The 20,150-nt window shown below is 51.9% G+C and overlaps 1 protein-coding gene across 3 annotated transcripts in view; it reads left to right on the forward strand.

The window, feature by feature from the left end:
- Positions 1-519: 519 nt before the first annotated feature.
- RBM19 (RNA binding motif protein 19) overlaps positions 520-20,150 on the forward strand; it is a 140,319-nt gene continuing 120,688 nt past the window's right edge. For all 3 annotated transcript variants that reach the window (XM_060118998.1, XM_060118996.1, XM_060118997.1), the window contains exons 1-14: positions 520-662; positions 3,030-3,212; positions 3,594-3,719; positions 3,902-3,940; positions 4,222-4,414; positions 5,839-6,047; positions 7,677-7,757; positions 12,294-12,372; positions 13,310-13,381; positions 14,415-14,618; positions 16,207-16,337; positions 17,163-17,284; positions 17,723-17,819; positions 19,374-19,484. In XM_060118998.1, coding sequence (XP_059974981.1) covers positions 627-662; positions 3,030-3,212; positions 3,594-3,719; positions 3,902-3,940; positions 4,222-4,414; positions 5,839-6,047; positions 7,677-7,757; positions 12,294-12,372; positions 13,310-13,381; positions 14,415-14,618; positions 16,207-16,337; positions 17,163-17,284; positions 17,723-17,819; positions 19,374-19,484 — 1,683 coding nt within the window. In that variant the 5' untranslated portion in view covers positions 520-626. The remainder of the gene's footprint in view (positions 663-3,029; positions 3,213-3,593; positions 3,720-3,901; positions 3,941-4,221; positions 4,415-5,838; positions 6,048-7,676; positions 7,758-12,293; positions 12,373-13,309; positions 13,382-14,414; positions 14,619-16,206; positions 16,338-17,162; positions 17,285-17,722; positions 17,820-19,373; positions 19,485-20,150) is intronic.

Genomic DNA, 20,150 nt, shown 5'->3' on the forward strand with positions numbered 1-20,150 from the left:
AGGAGGATACAGCTTCACAGATAGCTCTGAGGGACTGTTCCAAAGAGGTAAGGGAGATGACAGGATATATGACTTTTTCCGCTGGGGGGAAGAAAATGTAGTTGAATATCAAAAGATGACTGCTAATCACAAAAACAGACATCTCGAGTTAATGATTTGAGCACTTTTAGTATGCGAAGATGCAAGAGCCTAGGCGCATTGAAATTATTCCTTTGATTGCATCTTAACTATCTTGGGCCAGGATCCTGTTTAAACACAGGAAGTGGCTAAAACGATTTCCTAGCCTAAGCAGAGCTAAAACGCTGTTCTGCCTACGGGCAATCCCCCGCCAATGTTAGGGACCAGCGCCCCCTGGCGGCCTGGCCACTACGTTGGTCTCTCCAGGCACCGCCCAACAGCCTGCGCCTGCGCAGAATGCAAGCGCTCAGGCCCACGCCTTGGAGGGTGTAACTTCCTTGGGTTGCTCCCTTTGGCCACGCCTACTTCCGTAAGGTCGGGCTACGCCTGGAGCACGTGACTTGGTTCCGGCTTGCGGAAGATGGCGGCGCCCAGAGCGGTAGCGTGAAATTTGGAGGTGGTAGTCGCAGGCCATTCGTGCTGGAATCAAAACAGTGGGATCGTGCGCCATGTCGCGACTGATCGTGAAGAACCTCCCAGATGCGGTGAGTGCAGAGCCTGGACTTGAGAATCTGAAATTGGGACCAGCTGGGAGCTGGAGGTTGGGAGGGAGGTGTCTCGGGAGAACTGATCGGTTTTCGATCTCGGGAAGGATTCCCGGAGGATTCAGAAAGGGGCAGGCTTCCCGGCACATTCCCCGTTGACATTTGGGAGAGAGGGACAGTGCCTGCTCAGGGTTTCACAGCCGGTCCGATGGTACGTGATCCCAGCCAGACACCTCCTTTCCCGGGACATGCCAGCCCCCACGCTGTGTCGAATGCCTTGCTCCCACAGCCCTCTTGTCAGTCGCTTTTTTTTTTTTTTTTGCGGTACGCGGGCCTCTCACTGTTGTGGCCTCTCCCGTTGCGGAGCACAGGCTCCGGACGCGCAGGCTCAGCGGCCATGGCTCACGGGCCCAGCCACTCCGCGGCATGTGGGATCCTCCCAGACCGGGGCACGAACCCGTGTACCCTGCATCGGCAGGCGGACTCTCAACCACTGCGCCACCAGGGGAAGCCCTTGTCAGTCGCTTTTGGGGGTTGACTCGTGACTGGGTCAGACACTGCGCCTGTATCCCTCTCCCACTCGGGACTCTGTCTGGGAGGAAAGTGGGGAGCAATAGACTGAGGACCTGCGTTCCAGTTCCCACTCCCGCCTTTAGGGAAGGTAGGAATAAATAGTCTAAGAAAACTGAGTGAGTGTGCAGGGCTTTAAACAACTTATCCAGTAAGTGGGGAGGGGTGTCCCATTCATACTTGTCTCCGCCTAGAGTCCGCACAGAACGCGGCACGTGGTAGGTATCCAGTAAATACATGATGAATAAATGAGTGAAGAAATAGTTGAATGTGTAGGGTCAGACGGTTAGCGCATTGTGCCCAAGTGAATATGACTTTTCTTGGATAGAGAGGCCCCTACACGACTGGTATGGCCAGTGTACTCATTCCCAAAATACAAAATGTGCCGTTTGGATGGCATGAGATTGTGTACTCCTTAGAAAGAGTGAGAACATAAAACCGTTTCTGTTTCATTGTTGTGGTTTTTTAACTTTACCTTTTCTCCCCCCCCCCCACCCCGGTGGATGGGGGGGCGGGCACCTATCATACGATTTTTAAAATTCAGTATAAAACGAGAAGCACAGTCCTTTGTTCCATCCTATCCTCCATCTCTCTCCAGGAGTAACCATCTTTACAGCTTGCATCTCTTGACAAGTTCCTCATCTCAAAACCCTTACTATAATTACATAGTAAGCTCTCAAAGCATTAGCTACTACTACTACTGTTATTAAGTCTTGCATTCATCAAAGACATGCAATGGTAAGAGACACAGCCATACTGAGAAGCAAAATGAGACCGTAACTGAGAGGCGAAGGAAGGGTAGCCACGCTAAAATCCTCATCCGTCAGAGTGAAGCATCAAGAGACGCTACCTAAAGCTGATGGATGGATCAATAGTAGATATTTTTTAAGTGTACTATTTAGGATAAATGATGGAAAAATTAAAAACAATAAATAACAGGGTGAAGGGAAGGGATAGTTAGGGAGTTTAGGGTTGACATGTACACACTGCTATATTTAAAACAGATGACCAACAAGGACCTACCGTATAGCCCCGGGAACTCTGCTTAGTGTTATGTGGCAGCCTGGATGGGAGGGGAGTTTGGGGGAGAATGGATACATGCATATGTATGGCTGAGTCCTTTAGCTGTGCACCTGAGCCTATCACAACATTGTTAATCAGCTATACTCCAATACAAAATAAAAAGTTTTAAAAAAACTAATAAATAACAGAGACTGGAAGGGAGGAATAGATGATGTAGGTTTCTTATTTTTCATAGTGGAAGTCAGCAGAGAGTCATTGGGTAAATAAGCTAAGAAATGAAAGTGAGAGCTCAGTATAGGGACATAGAGCCATGCTTATGAGGAGTCCTAAAAGCAAGCTATAAAGATGGATACTCCTCTCTACCACAATTAGCAGGCACTGTGTAGTTTACCATTTCCTTAGTTCACACATCGTTGTGACAGGCATTTATTAGGTGTCTACTATGCAGCAGCCATGATGCTGGGCTGCTTGTACAATAGGTCTCCTTAGCCTCCTAGCAGCCCACGGGATAGGAAGATTTCAGTGCAGTCATTCTGAGTCTTGATTTCCTCATCAATGAAGTGGGGAAGGGCCTTGCTCAAGGTCACACGGCAAGTAAGTGTTGGAGCCGGAGCGGGAACCGGGTCCAGCTGCAAAGCATGCTCTGCCACTGCCCCTTCTCAGGTCACCTCCGGGGAATCCCAGGGCCTCAGGGTCCCAGCCCTTTTTGTCCCCTTGGCTCTGAGGGCTCCCCGGCTACCCCCCCCCCCCCACATCGTCCTCCTTCCATCCTAGATGAAGGAGGAGCGTTTCCGGCAGCTGTTCACCGCCTTCGGCACACTGACGGACTGTAGCCTCAAGTTCACCAAAGATGGCAAGTTCCGCAAGTTCGGCTTCATCGGCTTCAAGTCCGAGGAAGAGGCCCAAACAGCGCTGAACCATTTCAACAAGAGTTTTATCGACATGTCCCGGATCACGGTGAGTGGGTGTGACTCTCGCCCTCTCCTGCCTGTCAACAGTGACCCACTGGCTCTTTCTCTCCACGCTCAAGTCCAAAGCCTGTCCCCTTCCAGACCGTGACATCTTTGGTCTTCCTCACTGTTCTCAAGCTCCCATGCTTGTGAATCCCCTGCAGCGTTTGCGGAAACAGTTTCCCCAGAGTTTCTGATTCTGTGTGCTGGGGGAGGGGATCCAGGAATTTGCACGTCTCACAGGCTTACAGGTGATGGTGATGCTGCTGGTCCCAGGATGAGAAGCACTGGTCTACATTATGCATCCACTTGCCCAGTAGTCAGTGGCTGAATTGCCTGTGCCAGGCGTGGTGGCAGGTGTCATCATCCCCCTCTCTGTCCCTCGCAGGTGGAGTTCTGCAAGTCGTTTGGGGACCCGACAAAGCCCCGAGCCTGGAGCAAGCATGCCCAGAAAACAAGCCAGTCCAAGCCACCTCCGAAAGACAAAGACTCCATCTCCCCAGAAACTAAGAAGGTGCATGGGTGGTCACTCCTGGCTGCCTCCGGGTGTCAACAGGGTGGTCACCCCGGGAAGGCAGGGGAGGGGGAAGGACCTGAGAATCCCTCTCGGATGGTTTCCGAAAGCAGCCCTCCCCGGGCAGTGCGTTTCCATCTCCTTTCATCATGACCCTCACCACCTGTGCCTTCTGTTTTTAGGATGACAAGAAGAAAAAGGTAGCAGGTGAACTGGAGAAGGTGAGTCTGTCGTGGTGACAAGCGGAGGGCGGGCAGCAAGGGCGGGCCCAGCAGGCAGCGCCTTGCCATGGCTGTGGCTCCTTCGTCTTTCTGTCTGATGAAGAGTCTACGCCGCCCTCCCTGGGACTGACCCAGCTGGCCCCAGGGGTCCTCTAGAGCCTGGGGGAAATGGCCTCGGGAGATGTGCTTACCCTCCGAAGAGTTAGCAAGGGTGAGCCCTGCCTGAGCCTCCTCTGCTTGTTCTCCCTTCTTCCCGCTTCCCTGCCGCCCGGCGCCTGCAGCTGAGGGAAGATAACGAGTTCCAGGAGTTCCTGTCGGTTCACCAGAAGCGGATGCAGGTGGCCACCTGGGCGAACGATGCCCTGGACGGTGAGCCCTCGAAAGGGAAGAACAACTTGGCCAACGACTACCTGAACTTCGACTCCGACTCAGGGCAGGAGAGCGAGGAGGAGGGAGCCGGGGAGGCCCCCGAAGGTAAGGGTGGGCCCCCTGCCCGAGTGCGCGCCCTGCAGCGCCCGGGCCTGTGCGCACGTGACCTGGGGCCCCTCCGCGCCGGGCCCAGGAGACAGTGAGTCAGGCGCTGCCCCGTGGAGCAGTGATTATCCCGCCTGCGGGTACGTCGGCTTTGACCGATCCTGGTTCCTTATTCAGTCAGTTGGTTACTCACTTAAATATTGATTTGAGCACCAACTATATGCCAGGCGCTGCTTCAGGCATTGGGGATATAGGAGTGAGCAAAAGACAGGGAATCCTGCCCCCGTGGAGGTGTCGCCCTGGTTGGGGAGAGAAACAATAAAGACATTGGTCTCCTATTTAGTGTATGATATGAACGCGAGTGCTGCAGGGAGAAAGCAGGAAAGGGAGGAAAGTAGGAAAGGGGGACAGGAGAGTCACCAGGGAAGGCCTCCGAGGAGGTGGCCCTTGAGCAGAGGAGGTGAGGGAGTGAATCTCTGTCCTCAGAAGGGGGTCACGGTGTCGTGGGGGGGCCTGTATGGACCTGTGAGCGATTGTAGCTCAGAATGGTGAGTGCCGTGGTTGTGGGGTGGGAATCGACTTTGGTTAAAAGGTGAGGGAATGAATTTAACGTGAGTTTTAGGGCTGGTAAAGTCTCTGTGCAAAGCTGGGATCCGAAGGACTCACTGGGAGTTGGTGTGACTCAGAAGGGATGGGGGGAGAGAAGGGGTTCCAGGCAGAGGGAACAGCCTGGCAAAGGCGCAGAGGGAAGGAAAAACAGGAACTTGGAGGGGGGGGTTCCTCATGGCTCGGGTGGCTGCAGCAGTGGGAGCCGGCAGAGAAGCCAGTGAGCTCACCGGGCCCGACGAGGAGTTTGGGTTTCACCCTGAGAGCATCTGGGAGTCCCTGGTGTGTTTGGTTTTTTTTTTTGTGGTACGCGGGCCTCTCACTGCTGCGGCCCCTCCCGTCGCGGAGCACAGGCTCCGGACGCGCAGGCCCAGCGGCCACGGCCCACGGGCCCATCCGCTCAGCGGCATGTGGGATCTTCCCGGACCAGGGCACGAACCCGCATCCCCTGCACCAGCAGGTGGACTCCCAACCACTGCGCCACCAGGGAAGCCCCCCCGGTGTCTTTTGATCAAGGAGTGAGTCCTCTCTGTAAGCTCAAAAAAGCCACGCAGCCTCGCAGCTGGTGAGGCTGGTGAGGAAACCCCAAAGTTCTCAGTGTGTAGCACGGAAACTGTCAAAACTCCATCAGTTTCTCCCCACTTGACGGTATTTATTCAAGGACCTACTGGGGACTGGCTGCTTGGCATGGGGCCCCTGGTCATCTCAGGCTTGGCACCTTACGTGCCACCCACCGGTCACACCCCCACGCTGTCTGCCCTCCAGCCCTCTCGTTTGCTCACAGCCATCACCGGCTCCCACCCTCTCCATTTTTCCAGAGGAGGACAGCGGCCTCGAACCCAAGGCAGCCGTACGGAAGGAGCTGTCGGACATGGATTACCTGAAATCCAAGGTGGTGGAGGCCGAGTCGCCATCCTCAGAGGAGAGTGAAGATGAAGCCGTGAACTGCGAGGAAGGGAGCGAGGCCGAGGAAGAGGGTTCCTGCACCCCCGCCGCCCAGCAGGACAGGGAGGCGGCCCGAGCCGAGGTGCGTGTGCATCAGGGTGAGCTTGGGAGCCTGGGGAGGGAGGAGGTCTGCTTGGCCCTCGCCCACGTTCCCTGCAGCCCCTTTGTCGGGGCCTGTAACGTCGGGGAAAGACAGCTCAGCGGCCCAGAGACCTGCCTTCAGGTCTCGGTACTGCTGCTTGCTTGCTGTGTGACCCTGGGCAAGCATCTTCCCTCTCTGAATTTATTTCCTGTCACTAACGCAGAGACTGCCTGCCCCTCTTGACTTGGCGGGGAGGGGGGCGTAAATGAGCTGAAAAGTTATCCCAAGCATATTGTATTTCGTAGTTACTAGCAAGGTAGACAGATGTGAGCCTGTAATCAACAATAATGGATGAAATTAATTGAGCACTTACTACATATGAGGTTCAGTACCTGGCGTGTCGTTTGTCACTGAATCTCACGGGAATCTTGGGGGATGGGGATTCTTGTCCCCTTTTACAGGTGAGGAAACTGAGGCCCAGAGAAAGGAAGTGACTTGCTCAAGGTTTCGGCTGGGAAGCGATGGGGTCAGCACCTAGGCCCAGGTCTGCTGGGCTCTGGAGTCTAGATCATACACATGGGTGCTTCCTCTGGGGATGGCCGCTCCATCTTCCACCCGGGGGTCCTCTCTGCTTAGGGCAGCTTCACACATTCTTTGGGTCTTCATTCCTTCATCTCCCTCCTCCTCTTTCTCCTTGCCCCTCTCCCTCCGCTCATTCTCTTTCCCTTCTAATTGCCACCTCCTGTCCTTTTCTCCTAGAGATTCTAAGGTAGTCGAGTGTGGCTAAGTCAGGGAGCCATGGGTTCAAATCCCAGCCCTGATGGAGTAGCCATGGGATGGGGTGAGGTGCTTCTCTTCGGGCCTCTGATCTTCATCGAAGGTGATGCTCAGCAGAGCACTGGTCTCTGTCCAGTTTCCAAAACCCCTGCACCTGGGTGTGTGCTGGAAATCAGAAGTTCCAGATTTCAGGGAGATACCCCATAACTTATACAGGGCAGCACCCCATAAAAGCACATGACTGCTTCTGCAGTGAAGCTAGAAATGATTGCTCATCTACTTGGGATAGACATAAACCCTAAGTTGTGACGTAACAGCTCAGAGCGGGCTTTGCCGGCAAACGAGTCTAAGTCAGGGCAGGTTTTGTTACCAAATGAATTAACCAAAAGATTAGGTTTTTCAAAAGCTGTTTCGATTCTAAAACAACAGGAGACATCCCAAACCCTGTAAGATTGTTTTAAAGATTCAAGAGGACAGCTGTGTCTGCAAAGTGCTTTGCGCAATGTCTGGCACAGAATACGCCCTAAATAAGTGGTAGCAAATGTCACCGTACCTCAGGGCTCCTTCCCAGGCTCTGCCCCTCCGTGTGGCCTGGCGCCCCTGCGAGAGCAGACCCCCAGTGAGCCGGCCTATGGTTCCGGCCCTCATCTCAGGGGCACATGGAGGCTTGGCACCTCCTACCGCAGGCTCTGGCCAGACTCCACGTCCTTGGCAGGCAAAATGCTTCCGGCGTTGCCAGCTGGCCCTGGCGCCAGGGGCCTTGCAGTGTTCACTGCGACGCCCGGGTTGGCACCTCCTGCGGCTGCACCAGGGAGCTCACTGTGGCCGTTTCTGTTCTTTGCCATCACTCAGACTGAGAAACCAGCCAACCAGAAGGAACGCACCACCACCCACACCGTGAAGCTGCGGGGAGCCCCGTTCAACGTCACAGAGGTATGCGCCAGTAACAGGACGGGGTGATGAGCCCCTGGGGAGCGGGAGACAAGGGTGAGGGTCCCAGGAGCCTCTGCTGCACGGGAGCTTCAGGATCAGTTGAGGACTTCAGCTGGAGGGAACTGGGGGCCAGAAAGACGGATACATAGGATCTTGGGCATCGTCAAGGTTGGGAAACAGGGCCGGCTATATTGAGACCGAGAAGGACTGGTCTCACTCACCAGTCACCTATGCTAGGGGTGGGCATACTTTTTCTGCTAAAAAATTTAAAAAGGACCAGCTAGTAAATACTCAAGGCTTTGTGATCAGTATGGTCTCTGTTACGACAACTCAACCCTGCTGTCGTAGCACAGAGGCAGCCCAAGGTGAGAGGTGGCCAAATAGGCCTGGCTGTGTGCCAATAAAACTTTATTTACAGAAGCAGGCAGTGGGCCACGTTTGGCCTGCGTACTGTAGTTTGCTGACTCTCGGTCTACACAGGAGGGAACACTTTGTCAATTTCCCTCAGGAAAGTAGTAGAAGTTCAGCATAGGAAATGTTTTTTAATGTAGCTAAATAACAAGAAGTAAAAATTACCTATCACTCTATAAATTGTCAACCAAACTGTGTTGAGAGAGAAGTGCTAACCAGATGGGGTGCCAGGATGCAGAGCTAATTACCTACCGGTCTGATTACTATAGGAGTAAAGACTGTCCCAGGCAAGCTGGAGCAAGCTCCCCTCAGTCCCCCACGTCTATATCCCATACACTGACAACCAGTAATAAATTCTGAGTATATCTTCTTAGACATCTTTTTCTTTGTATAGAAACGTTGACCTGTGTGTGTTTTTTTTTGTATTTATTTTTTATTTTTGGTTATGTTGGGTCTTCATTGCTGCGCCTGGGCTTTCTCTAGTTGCGGCGAGAGGGGGCTACTCTTTGTGGCACTGCATGGGCTTCTCATTGTGGTGGCTTCTCTTGTTGTGGAGCACGGGCTCTAGGCACGTGGACTTGAGTAGTTGTGGCACGCGGGCTTAATAGTCGTGACTCGCAGGCTCTAGAGCGCAGGCTCAGTAGTTGTAGCGCACAGGCTTAGTTGCTCTGCAGCATGTAGGATCTTCCCGGACCAGGGCTTGACCTGTGTTCCCTACGTTGGCAGGCAGATCCTTAATCACTGCACCACCAGGGAACTCCTGTGTCTTTTCTTTTTAAAAAGCAATCCTACAGTGATGTGCCTGATGTAGAAAATACTTGTGTTAGATAAGGTTTGTTTAGGTGTGAGTTATAGTGCTGTCTACTGTAAATTCAGAGTTAAGGAATCAATTATATATTACATAAGATATTTTTAAATAGAAAAAAAAAGCAATCCTACTACAGTAGGAACTATTTTGAAACTCTTTTCCTCCCTCATCACATTATGTCATAAATATCTTTGAGTATTGAATATTCTGCTACAGCATCATTTTTCACGTTGCATGCTATTCTTTACCCTGGACACACTGTGTTACGCTCACCCAACCTCCTAAATTGAGACACGGGGATTGTTTCCAGTCTTCTGCTGATTTGAATAATAATGCAGTCAGTGCATTTCCTGAGATCAGAGGTCAACAGATGTCTTTCTATCAACATCATTTAGTGCATATTTTAGGCTTTGTGAGCTATATGGTCTCCGTTGCACTTTTTTTTTTTTTTTTTTTTGATCATCCTTGGAAAATGTAAAAACTATTCTTAGCTTGCAGGCCGTGGGCAATATTTAGCCTGTGGGCTATCGTTTGCCAACCCTTGCTCCAGATAAGTACTGTATACAAGCACATGCATGTATTCAGTACATTTTAAAGTCTTTGATACAGAGTGCCAGTTGCCCTCTGGAAGCCTGGCCAGTTTATACTCCCTTAGCAGAGAGTGAGAATGCACACTTTTGTGAACCCTGAGTATTAATCTTTATCAACGTGACAGGTCAAAATGGCATCTCATTTTGATTGCTATTTTAAATTATTAGTGAGATCAGTCATTCTTTCACGTTTGTGTATCATGTGTGTATCCTCTTTTGGAAAGTGCCTGATTATATTTTATGCTCTTTTTTTCTCAAAGTACTCACCTTTTTTGAGTCTGTATATTTGCTAATTATTTTTTTAAATAAAACTTAATCGGATTTCGGAGTAACAAGCATTTGGGTTCTGCTGGACTATCTGAATTGTCTGCTGATTTAGAGTCAGAGTTCTGTCAGAACCAACCATGCAGAAAATCATGTGCTTCAGTGGGGACGGGGGACGTTAGACGGACTTTTGCAAATAAATACACAAAAAATGATCACTTCTTTCCTCTCCACAAACAGTAACAGAAAATGTAATGGAAAAAAAGATTACTTTTATGAAAGAGAAAGAAAAAAAGGAAGGAAGGAAGGAAAGGAAGGGAAGGAAGAAACGAAAAGACAGTCTACTTCTAGATATTCTAATGAAAATTGTGTATTGGGGGCTTTATAGGTATTCTAATAAAATATAGGTTCTAGATAAAGAAAATGTTCCATTCCACTGAGGGATTTAAAAGAATGCTTACATAAATGTAAAGCCATACATTCTTAGAAAGTAAAAATGCCAGTTCCTCCCTAATTAGTGACTAAATGAATAAATTCAGCGGGATCACAGAGTTTCGTCAGGATTGGGGGGGTGGGGGTGGGATCCCGGAGAACAACTAGGAACATCCTGTGGGAATAGACCCTTCCCCTGCAAGATGTTGAAACATGTTCTGAAGCTACAGTAATTAAAACAGTTTGGTTCAGTTGAAGCTGTTGACAGGTCAATGGAATAGACTCGAATTCAGAAATAGACTCACATATGTATAAGCATCTAATTTAGGATAGGGTGTCTCATATCAATGAAGAGAAGAGAGATTTTTCTATAAATAGTCGTGGGACAACCAGTTAACTTTTGTGAAGAAAAAAAAAAAAAGGTGGAGCCCCGCCTTACTCCTCACAGCAAGCTAAATTTCAGATGCATCAAGGATTTAAGATTAAAAACTGAGACAATAAAGGTTCCAGGAGAAAGCACTGAATTTACTTGTAATCTTGGAATGAAGAATGCCTTTCTGTATTCCGTATCCTGTAATAAACCATAATGGAAAAGAATATGAAAAGTATTTGTATACATACACATATATACATGTATGTACACACATATATGCGTATACGCATACGTATATATATACACACATAACTGAATTGCTTTTCTGTACACCAGAAACTAACACAACATTGTAAATCAACTACTTCAATTAAAAAAAAAAAAAAGAATGCCTTTCTAAGCAGTTTGCAGAACTTGGTAGTCATAAGGAAAAGATGGATTAATTGACTAGATAACATTTAAAACTTCTTTAAGGCAACTTTTTGTCATAAAGTCAAAAGACAAACAACAGACATGTATAACACAAACAACAGACAAAACTTGCTTCTTTAATTTACAAATAGGTAAGTAGATATTGGGACCTACCTATGACCCAATAGAAAAGTGGACAAAAGATAAGAGGTCTTCTAAGAGAAAGAATTCAAATGGCTGGGAAATATGCCTGAGTTCACTCATAATTAAAGAAATACAGATCAAAACAGGAAGGTTACATTTTTGCAGAAATTTTTTAAGTTCAGTAATAAATTGTTTCACGCACTCTTGGGGGAAGTGTGCGGTGAAGCCTTTTGGAAGGCAGTCTGGAAGCATCAGTCAGAATTTAAAATATACGTACGTACCTTTGACCTAGCAATTACCTTGCTGGGAATTTGCGCTACAGGCGAATCAGCCAGGTACACCAAGAGGTCAGTGCAAGAATGTTCATTGCCGCATTTTCTAATTCTTATTTTATTTATAAATTAATGTATTAATTTGTGTCATTTTATTTATAAAAACAAAAAACTGGAAACAACCTCTACGCTGTATCACTAGAGAAGTGGTTGAATTAGTGGGTCTCAGCTGGGGACGGTCCCCCCCACCCCCATCAGGGAACACTTGGCCCCGTCTGGAGTGCCAACAAGAGTGATCTGGGCCTTGCAGTTAGGACCGTTTTTGTTTTCTTCTTGGGGCCTTTCAGTATTTGCTAAATTTTGTACTCTGTGTGTTTGTGCATTTTTAAAAAAGAGTTTAAATCACCCTCACGTCCAAAAAATAGAGAAGTAGTTAAGAAAATCGGGAACCATCTACAACAGTACTCTATGCGTATCATCCCCGTGAAGTAACGTGGACAAATAATCATGCTTTGATGAGACATGACAAAAGCTGGATTTAACCCCAGTTAAGTAAAAAGGTACTTAGGAAAAAAGAGATCAGAAGCAATACCTTAAAATACTAATGGTGCCATTACTATTCTATATTTATATTCCTTGTTTCTTCTCCAACTTAAAATTTCTTTTCCAAGGCAGTTTTAATTTACGATGGAGAAAATGTGTATAACTTAGAGGAAAGAGAGAGACTACAAAAGATCAAACACTTTGGTGTCCTTTCTGAATTCAGAAATTTGACTCATGTTTCTTTATTCGGTTTGCACTTTTGGGAAAAAACTTTTCTTCTGCTCACAGAAAAATGTCATGGAATTCCTGGTACCCCTGAAACCGGTGGCCATTCGAATAGTGAGAAATGCCCATGGAAACAAAACAGGTAAGGTCTGGGCTGTTTCGAGGGGGCTGGAGAGGCAGATGCTTGAGCTGGAAGGTTGGGGCAGTTGAACTGTGGAGGTGTTTGGAGGGCAGCTACTTTTTTTCCTATTTGTGGTCCCCACTTCTGTGGATGTGGTGAAAGTGCTCAGGACAGGGGTCTGCCTCTTGTCCCCTGCTGCTGGCAGCCTAGTATGAGGTTTTCACCTGTGCAGGCCGGGCCCAGCCCCCAGGCCTGGGGGCTCAGTAATGACTGCGGCCTTCAGCCCAGATGCAGGGGCCCACCGGGGGCTCAAAGCAAGGGGAGGCCGTGATCAGATTCAGGATGGTCCCCTAGCTGGTGAGGGAAGGGTCCAGGGGCAGGGCCCAAGGACAGGTGGGCTGGGTGGGGGCTTTTGCAGTCCCCCAGGGGAGGGTCTTGTGATAGAGACCAAAACCCGTGGGCTTTGGCGCAGGTTACGGCACTGCCACGCATTAGCTGTGTGTCCGCGCGCACGTCATTTAACTCCTCTAGAAAAGTGGGGAGGCGAGGTCTCTCGTGTTTAGGGAAGACTCCACGTGCTCACCTGTGCAAGTCAGGGCCGCGGGCACTGACGGGCAGTCACTGTGGAGGTGGCCCCTTGGTGCCGAGCTGGGTTGCAGCACTGCAACCACAGGCATTTGTCCAGAGAAGGTCAAAGAGCAGGCACTGGTCAGGACAGGGTGAGGCTGGGAGGCAGGCCAAGGCCCTCCTGTTTCCGAACGCTGCCTACAAAGGGAAATTTGCCTGGGGGGCATCAGGGAGTGTCTGTATTTTGGAGATTGGGCAAACAGTACAGGTTTCCCCCCCACTTTCTGCTCAGATTCCCCCAAACACCTAGCGCGGTATGGGTGTTCCTCCGTGACTCCCACGATTGTCTGCAGGGCCTGCAGACCTTACCTTTGTCGTGGTCCTTTCACAGGGTACGTCTTTGTGGATTTCAGCAGTGAAGAGGAAGTGAGGAAAGCTCTGAAATGCAACAGGGAATACATGGGTAAGGATGCCGGGCGGTCCCACGCCGCGTGGTGGCAGGGGTTCGTTCATGCAGTTGCTCTGTAAGGTTATATTGAGGGCCTGCTGCGTGCCTGCCGGGCACTGCCCTGGGCACGGAGGATACAGCCGTGAGCAGAACAGACCAAAGCCCCCGCCCTCCTGGGGCAGAGATTAGGCTAAGTTTCCTTTAGAGGAAACTGACATCGAGAGGGGAGAGAGGTGGTCACCAGGGGGGCTGTGCTGTGGACAGATGCAGGAGAGGGCCGGGATTGGAGGAGGCGCATTTTAAACAGGATCGTGTCAGCTTGGACCACACTAAGCTGGCGACACTGAAACAAAAGCCAGAGGGGTAAAGGGAGCCAGCTCTGGCTTTGTGGGACGGGGCCGTTCCAGTACAGGGAACAGCAAGTACAGGGAACAGCAAGTACAGGGAACAGCAAGTACAGGGTCTGGAGCTGGGAGGTCACCTGCACAAGATATCCAAGGACGTGCTCTTTGGCCTGTCCGTGGTATGGACAGGTGATTCAGGTCCAGCCATTGACCCCTTGTGAAGACACAAGTTCTGTTAGGGAAGAGGAGAAACCTAAGCAGTCTTGCTAGCAAGTCAGGTGGTAGGTGTTTCCTGAGTACCTACTGTGTGCATGTGGAGGTGATGGTGGTGGTCGTGGTCCAATCAGGTGCCCGGGGCAATGCATGGACGCAGCTCAGCAGCAGCACAGGGTGGCTCTTCAGGGTTGGGCTGTCACATGAGATGATTCCCAGGGCAGTGCCAGGGGCCATACCCTGGAATTGGGAAGATACAGCCCCATGGACCAGGCGGCCCAGGCAGGCTCCCCCCTGAGCTAAAGCCGAGCTCGCAGGATGAGTGAGATTGAGGCCTGGCTTTGGCTGGGGCCGCTACCCTGGTTAACAGAGCCTGGTGTCTGGCGCTGTCACCAGCCACCTTCACCGTGCCTTCCAGAGGCAGCCACAAAGTCTGGAAGCTGGCAGGTTCTGGGCCTCCCGCAGGGCCCTGACTGCTTCTCCTTGTGCAGGTGGACGCTACATTGAGGTGTTTAGGGAAAAGAACCTCCCCACAGCCAAGGTGCCCCCAGAGAAGAGCGCCAAACCCTGGCAAGGCCGGACACTCGGGGAGCATGAAGAGGAAGAGGACCTGGCTGACTCTGGGAGGCTCTTTGTGCGAAACCTGCCCTACACCAGCTCCGAGGAAGACCTGGAGAAGCTCTTCTCCAAATACGGTAGGGGCGTGGCCTCCGGCTCACCACAGGCACCTGCAGCGGGTGGTCCGAGTCCCCACATGCCTCCTGCAGCTCTTGACCTTGGGCGAATGACGTCCCCCTCTGGCCTCAGTTCTCTCATCCATAAAATGGGCCTCACCATCTCTGAGCCTCTGTGAAGGTTCAAACAGTATGTAGACAGCAGAACTCGAAGTCCTAGATGGCATCACAGGCACCTTTCATGGTCTGAACCCAGACTCCCTTAGCTTTCACTCACTAAACTCAGAACTGACGGGGTTTGGGTACAGTTTTCTGAGATGTCCCCGGTATCCGAACCCTTGCTCTGGTCTTGGAAGCCCACTCACTGTGTGTGTTGATACGAAGTGCTCCCTAGTCTGAACTCTGCTGTCTAAATAGTCTTGCTCTCCAGACCAAGCATCCAAGTGCGTTTGCTAGCGAGGGCCATTTTCATTGTTGTCGTGGTTGCTAGCATTATTTTGCAGGACACGGACTTGAAGGCCTGTAGTTCACCTTGGCACATGGGGCTGTGCTTGATTGTAAGGTCGTGGTTGTTGAAGGAAGTTAAGGCTCAGAATGGCGGGGCGAGGTCTAGATGCTTTTACGATCCCCTGGAGCGTGTCCCCGCTTCTCTTCGGAGACCAGTTGTGGGTTGCAGGGGATCCGAGCTTGGTCGAGTGCTTGTCTTCCGGACAAGGAGGCCCTGAGTAGGATTCTGCGATCAGGCAAATTGGTGTCACCTCCTGGCCTGTGTCCTGCTGTCCTGCCGCCAAATCTTCCCGCACGGGCTGGTGCCCTGGTTTACGTGGCAGGGCCGGGCAGCACTGGAGAGGGGGTTGTCAATAGACTCGAAATATCCATCCGGGAAGATAAAGCCCGGGAAGGAGGACTCGGTCACACCCTGGTGTTAGAGTGGAAGGTGTGTACTTTAATGTGAGCATCGTCATAATATCCCAGCAGACACTTCTGTGGCCCTACGTCACCAGCAGGCACTGTTTAGTACATGACACGTATTAGTGCGTTTAACCCTCCCCGCTGTCCTCTGAGCTGGGTATTCTTTTTTTTTGCGGTACGCGGGCCTCTCACTGTTGTGGCCTCTCCCGTTGCGGAGCACAGGCTCTGGACACGCAGGCTCAGCGGCCATGGCTCACGGGCCCAGCCACTCCGCGGCATGTGGGATCTTCCCGGACTGGGGCACGAACCCGTGTCCCCTGCATCGGCAGGCGGACCCTCAACCACTGCGCCAACAGGGAAGCCCCGAGCTGGGTATTCTTAACGATACCATTTTACAGGTGAGAAGCCTGAGGCCCGTAAAGCCCTGTGGCTTGCCCGAGGCCACACATATAGTATGTGATGAAGGCAGGGTCCAGGCCAGACACCTCTGCTCTCAGAATAGACACACAAAGGGTCGTGGAAGGACACCCAGACCCATGAGGGGGTCTCACGGCAGCCCCTTGCCACCTTCTGTCCTGGGCCAAGTGGCGGCAGCAGCTCCACACTCTCCCTGGTTAAAACCCATCGCTTGACAAGTGCCCAGAATGTTCTCACCTAGCTCTGGCCTGCAGGACACTGACACCCTTCCTACCCTCAGGTCCCCTGTCGGAGCTGCATTACCCCATCGACAGCCTGACCAAGAAACCCAAGGGCTTTGCCTTCGTCACCTTCATGTTCCCGGAGCACGCCGTGAAGGCCTACGCGGAGGTGGATGGGCAGGTGTTCCAGGTGATGGCCCGCGGGGTGGCGGGCGGCTGCCAGGCCCACGTGATGTGGAGAGGCTGTGGGCGTGTGCACGTGCGCGCAGGTGCGAAACCGCACCCGTGCTTCTAGGGAAGCACACCTGATGCACGTGAAGCCGCCTCCTGATCCGAGCTGCCTCCACGGGGCAGGGTCTGCTCTGTCCTGTTCACTGGTCTGTCATTAGCCCCTAGAGGAGCACCTGGCCCATAGTGGGCCCTTAAAGTGTCTGTGGATTAAAAGAACACGCTCTCTCAAAATACCACTTGGAAGAGGAAGGAGTAAGGAAACAGAGAGTTTTGACCCAGGCATTGAAATGGCCACAGCAGAATGTAAGAAACGCTTCTTTCTGACAAATAACATGCTTAGCACACAAGCCGAAGCCCCAGGCTGCCTCGCCTCCCTTTCCTGTTCGTTCGTTCGTTCGTTCATTCATTCATTTATTCGTGATTTATTGATCCCCTGTGACTGCAGCCTGAACCCGGCTCCTGCCCACGTGGAGCTCACACTCTCACAGGGACAGGGTCGGGTGGGGAGCCCTGCAGGTATTACTTACAAACCGATCAGCGTCCTCTCTGAAGCTTTGTCAGGTGGCCACCGTCACAAAGTCAGGCCCCTGTGCCACATGGCCAGGCCCCCGTTCTGGGTTCAGGGCGGCCTCATGGGCATCCTGCCCGAGGCCCCCGACTTGCGACAAGGGTCTCAGTGCTGGGTCCAGCCCCCTCGTGGTGGAGAGGCCAACATACCCGGGGCAGGATGTAGAAGCGCCTGCCCCCTTCCTGTCTTTACCCCCTTCCCCTCGTCCTCCTGCAGGGCAGGATGCTCCACGTGTTACCATCCACCATCAAGAAGGAGGCCAGCGAGGACGCAGACGCCCCAGGATCATCGTCTTACAAGAAGAAGAAAGAGTCAAAAGACAAAGCCAACAGCTCCAGGTCCATACCTGCCTCTGACCCAGGCTTTGGCTGCCCTCGCCCCTCCTTTCCTAGCCGCCAGGGTACCCTGACTCCTCGCGGTGGCTTTAGCCCCTCATCCATAACTTTGCTGAGCCTCAGTTTCCTCATCTGTAAAATGGGAAGAATCGGTGGTGCCTCACTTTTGTGGTGTCGTAAGGATTGAGTCAGTGTAAGCAAAGTGCTTGGTCCCTGGTGCTGAGTAAGCGCCTGACAGACGTTAGGGCTTATTAATATCATCATGGTTCTTGTTGTCTTCAGGCCCTGGTACTTGGCCCGTGCCAAGTAAGATGGGGGAGGAGGAGGCTTCGGAGACTTAGGAAGGCAGGCCCACAAGCTCATTTCTTACAGGCTTTGCATCTGAAAAAAATTGCCCCCATTCAGCCATGGTCTGACCTCTCTGTTCTTCCTCGGACTCAGCTCTCACAACTGGAACACGCTGTTCATGGGCCCGAATGCAGTGGCCGACGCCATCGCCCAGAAGTACAGCGCCACCAAGAGTCAAGTGTTTGACCATGTGAGTGGGCGCCCTGTCTGATGTGCCCCTGGCTCTGGGCAGGGGAGGGGGTGGGATCGGGCTGGGGTTGTCCACCAGCTTGTCCTCTGGGGCCTCCCCCATGGAAGCATCCACCCTGCCCTGGCTTCTCGTGGGTGAGTGTGGAGCCACGTGGAGAAAGTAACTGACGGTGAGCACTTAGCGTGCGGTGCTCCTCTCGCCCCACTTCCCAGATGAAGAAATCGAGGCCCAGGGACACAAAGGCACTTGCCCAGGGTCACACACCTGGAAACAGGCGGAGGTGGGGTGACCCCAGGTCAACCCGAATCCACTGCCCTCGCTCTGAACCACTCCCCAAAGGTAGTCCCACCCACTTCCTGGGCTCAGCCAGCCCAGGTCCTTGAGACAAGCACAGGGTAGGTGTAGGTCTCTGACCCTCCCCCTCTCCCAGGTCTAACCTTGTTCCTTCCAACCTTCCCCCTCCGTCCATTTGGCTTCTCCAGATCACATACCTTCCTTTAAATGCTGTGTCTCCAGTTAGACCGTGGCCAAGTTCATCTTTGGCAAAACCTGGGAGTGTGTTTTTCAGCCAGCAGGCAAAGGATATCCATAGGTTTGATCCGTAAACGCGCTGGCCATCGTCATTTACTGCCCCTGCCCTATGCTGAAGGTCAGCGCTGTCCCCCGGAAATAGAATGCGAGCCCCACACAGAATTGTAAATGTCCAAGTGGCCACATTTTTAAAAAGCAAAAAGGAACAGGCAAAGTTAATTTTCAAAGTTAAGTTTTCAGAATAGAATCTATTCTATTAATTCGATACGGCCAAGATATTATTAGTTCATTATCCACAATATAAAAAAATGACAAGCTGTCTTGCACTGCTTTCTTTCCCCTCACTGAGTGTTTAAAATTCAGTGCGTGTCTTACACTGGGTTCGGACGCGCCGCGTTTCAGGTGCCCAGTGGCTGAGCTTGTGGGCACCGTGTTGGCCGCACAGCTCTGGACCTCAGCCAGTCGGGAGGGGCTGCAGCTGGTTCAGATCCCATCAGTGCTCTGAGCACTGGGAAGAGCAGGGCCCTAAAGGGAAACAGTCCTGCTCTTCTAGAGCCTTCCAGCAGAAGAAGACACTAGCTCATTAACAAAGATGCCGCATGTTGGTGTGATGGCTTGAAGGAGGCTTAAGCTGAGTAAGGGGACAGGGTGTGAGAGCGGCAGGCTGCTCAGGGGTGCGACATTCTAGCAGAAATTGAATGGAGGGCAGAGGTGAGCACACAGAAGCCCTCAGGTGGGAATGAACTTGGCATGAAACCCTTACATACGACTGGAGGGGAGGGAGCAGGCAGGAGATGGGGGAGGGGAAGCTGGAGGTGAGGCGTGGGGTTCTTGATTCACCCTGACAGATGTGGAACCCAGAGCCATCAAGCCAGAGTGGGTGTCCACAGTGGGAGCATCCACAGGGGCCATCCACGGGGTCTGGCTCCGTGCAAGCCTCCTCCTCAGGCTGTTGGGAGATGGGACAGCCGACCCGTCACCTGCCTGACAGCCGACAAGGCATCTTCCCTTTCCCTCCCGCAGGAGACCAAGGGCAGCGTGGCCGTGCGCGTGGCCCTGGGAGAGACCCAGCTCGTCCAAGAGGTGCGGCGCTTCCTTCTCGACAATGGGGTCAGTCTGGACTCCTTCAGCCAGGTGAGTGCCCACTGCCCAGCCCAGCAAGCTGCTCAGGGCTCGGGCTCCCCCGCCCCTGGAGAGGTGGGGGCGGAGTCTTATATCAGCGGACTGTGTGGATGGGTGGGAGGGTCAGGCCTTTGAAAGATGATTATCATTAACTTTGCAACTGTCGCTTAAGAAAGAAAGAAAGATCATCAGCTCAGACTCGTGGCCCAGTGGCCTATCGGACCTGGATGGTGTCCGTCAGGGGCCATAAGCAAGAGTTTCTCCACACAGGTCAGGAGGGCGCTAAGCATCCTGTTCCCCGACCTAGCACCTTACTAAGAGCACCTGTTATCTGTTTCGGGATCGAGACCTTTCTTGAGTCACATAGGGGAAGGTTCCTCCACGTGCTTTTTCCTTACCAGGTAGAAGTTCTTAGGTGTCTGGATGATGAAGTCTTGGAGGGCCCGCTGAGAACAGCTGACATCCTCCCCTGCGTTTTACAGACTGGGAACCTGAGGCCCAGAGAGTGGGGAGGGGACTTAAAGATCAGACAGTGAGTCTGTGGCAGGGGCCTGGACTCAATCTCAGGGCTTCTGACCCCCAAACTGCTGTTTCCTCAGCCTCACCAAACCTTAAGAGTTTCACCTTAAAAGGACGGTTAGGATGCATGCACCCCAGTGTTCATTGCAGCACTATTTA

The sequence above is a fragment of the Mesoplodon densirostris genome, chromosome 15, assembly GCF_025265405.1.
Source record: "Mesoplodon densirostris isolate mMesDen1 chromosome 15, mMesDen1 primary haplotype, whole genome shotgun sequence".
NCBI classification, from domain to species: domain Eukaryota; kingdom Metazoa; phylum Chordata; class Mammalia; order Artiodactyla; family Ziphiidae; genus Mesoplodon; species Mesoplodon densirostris.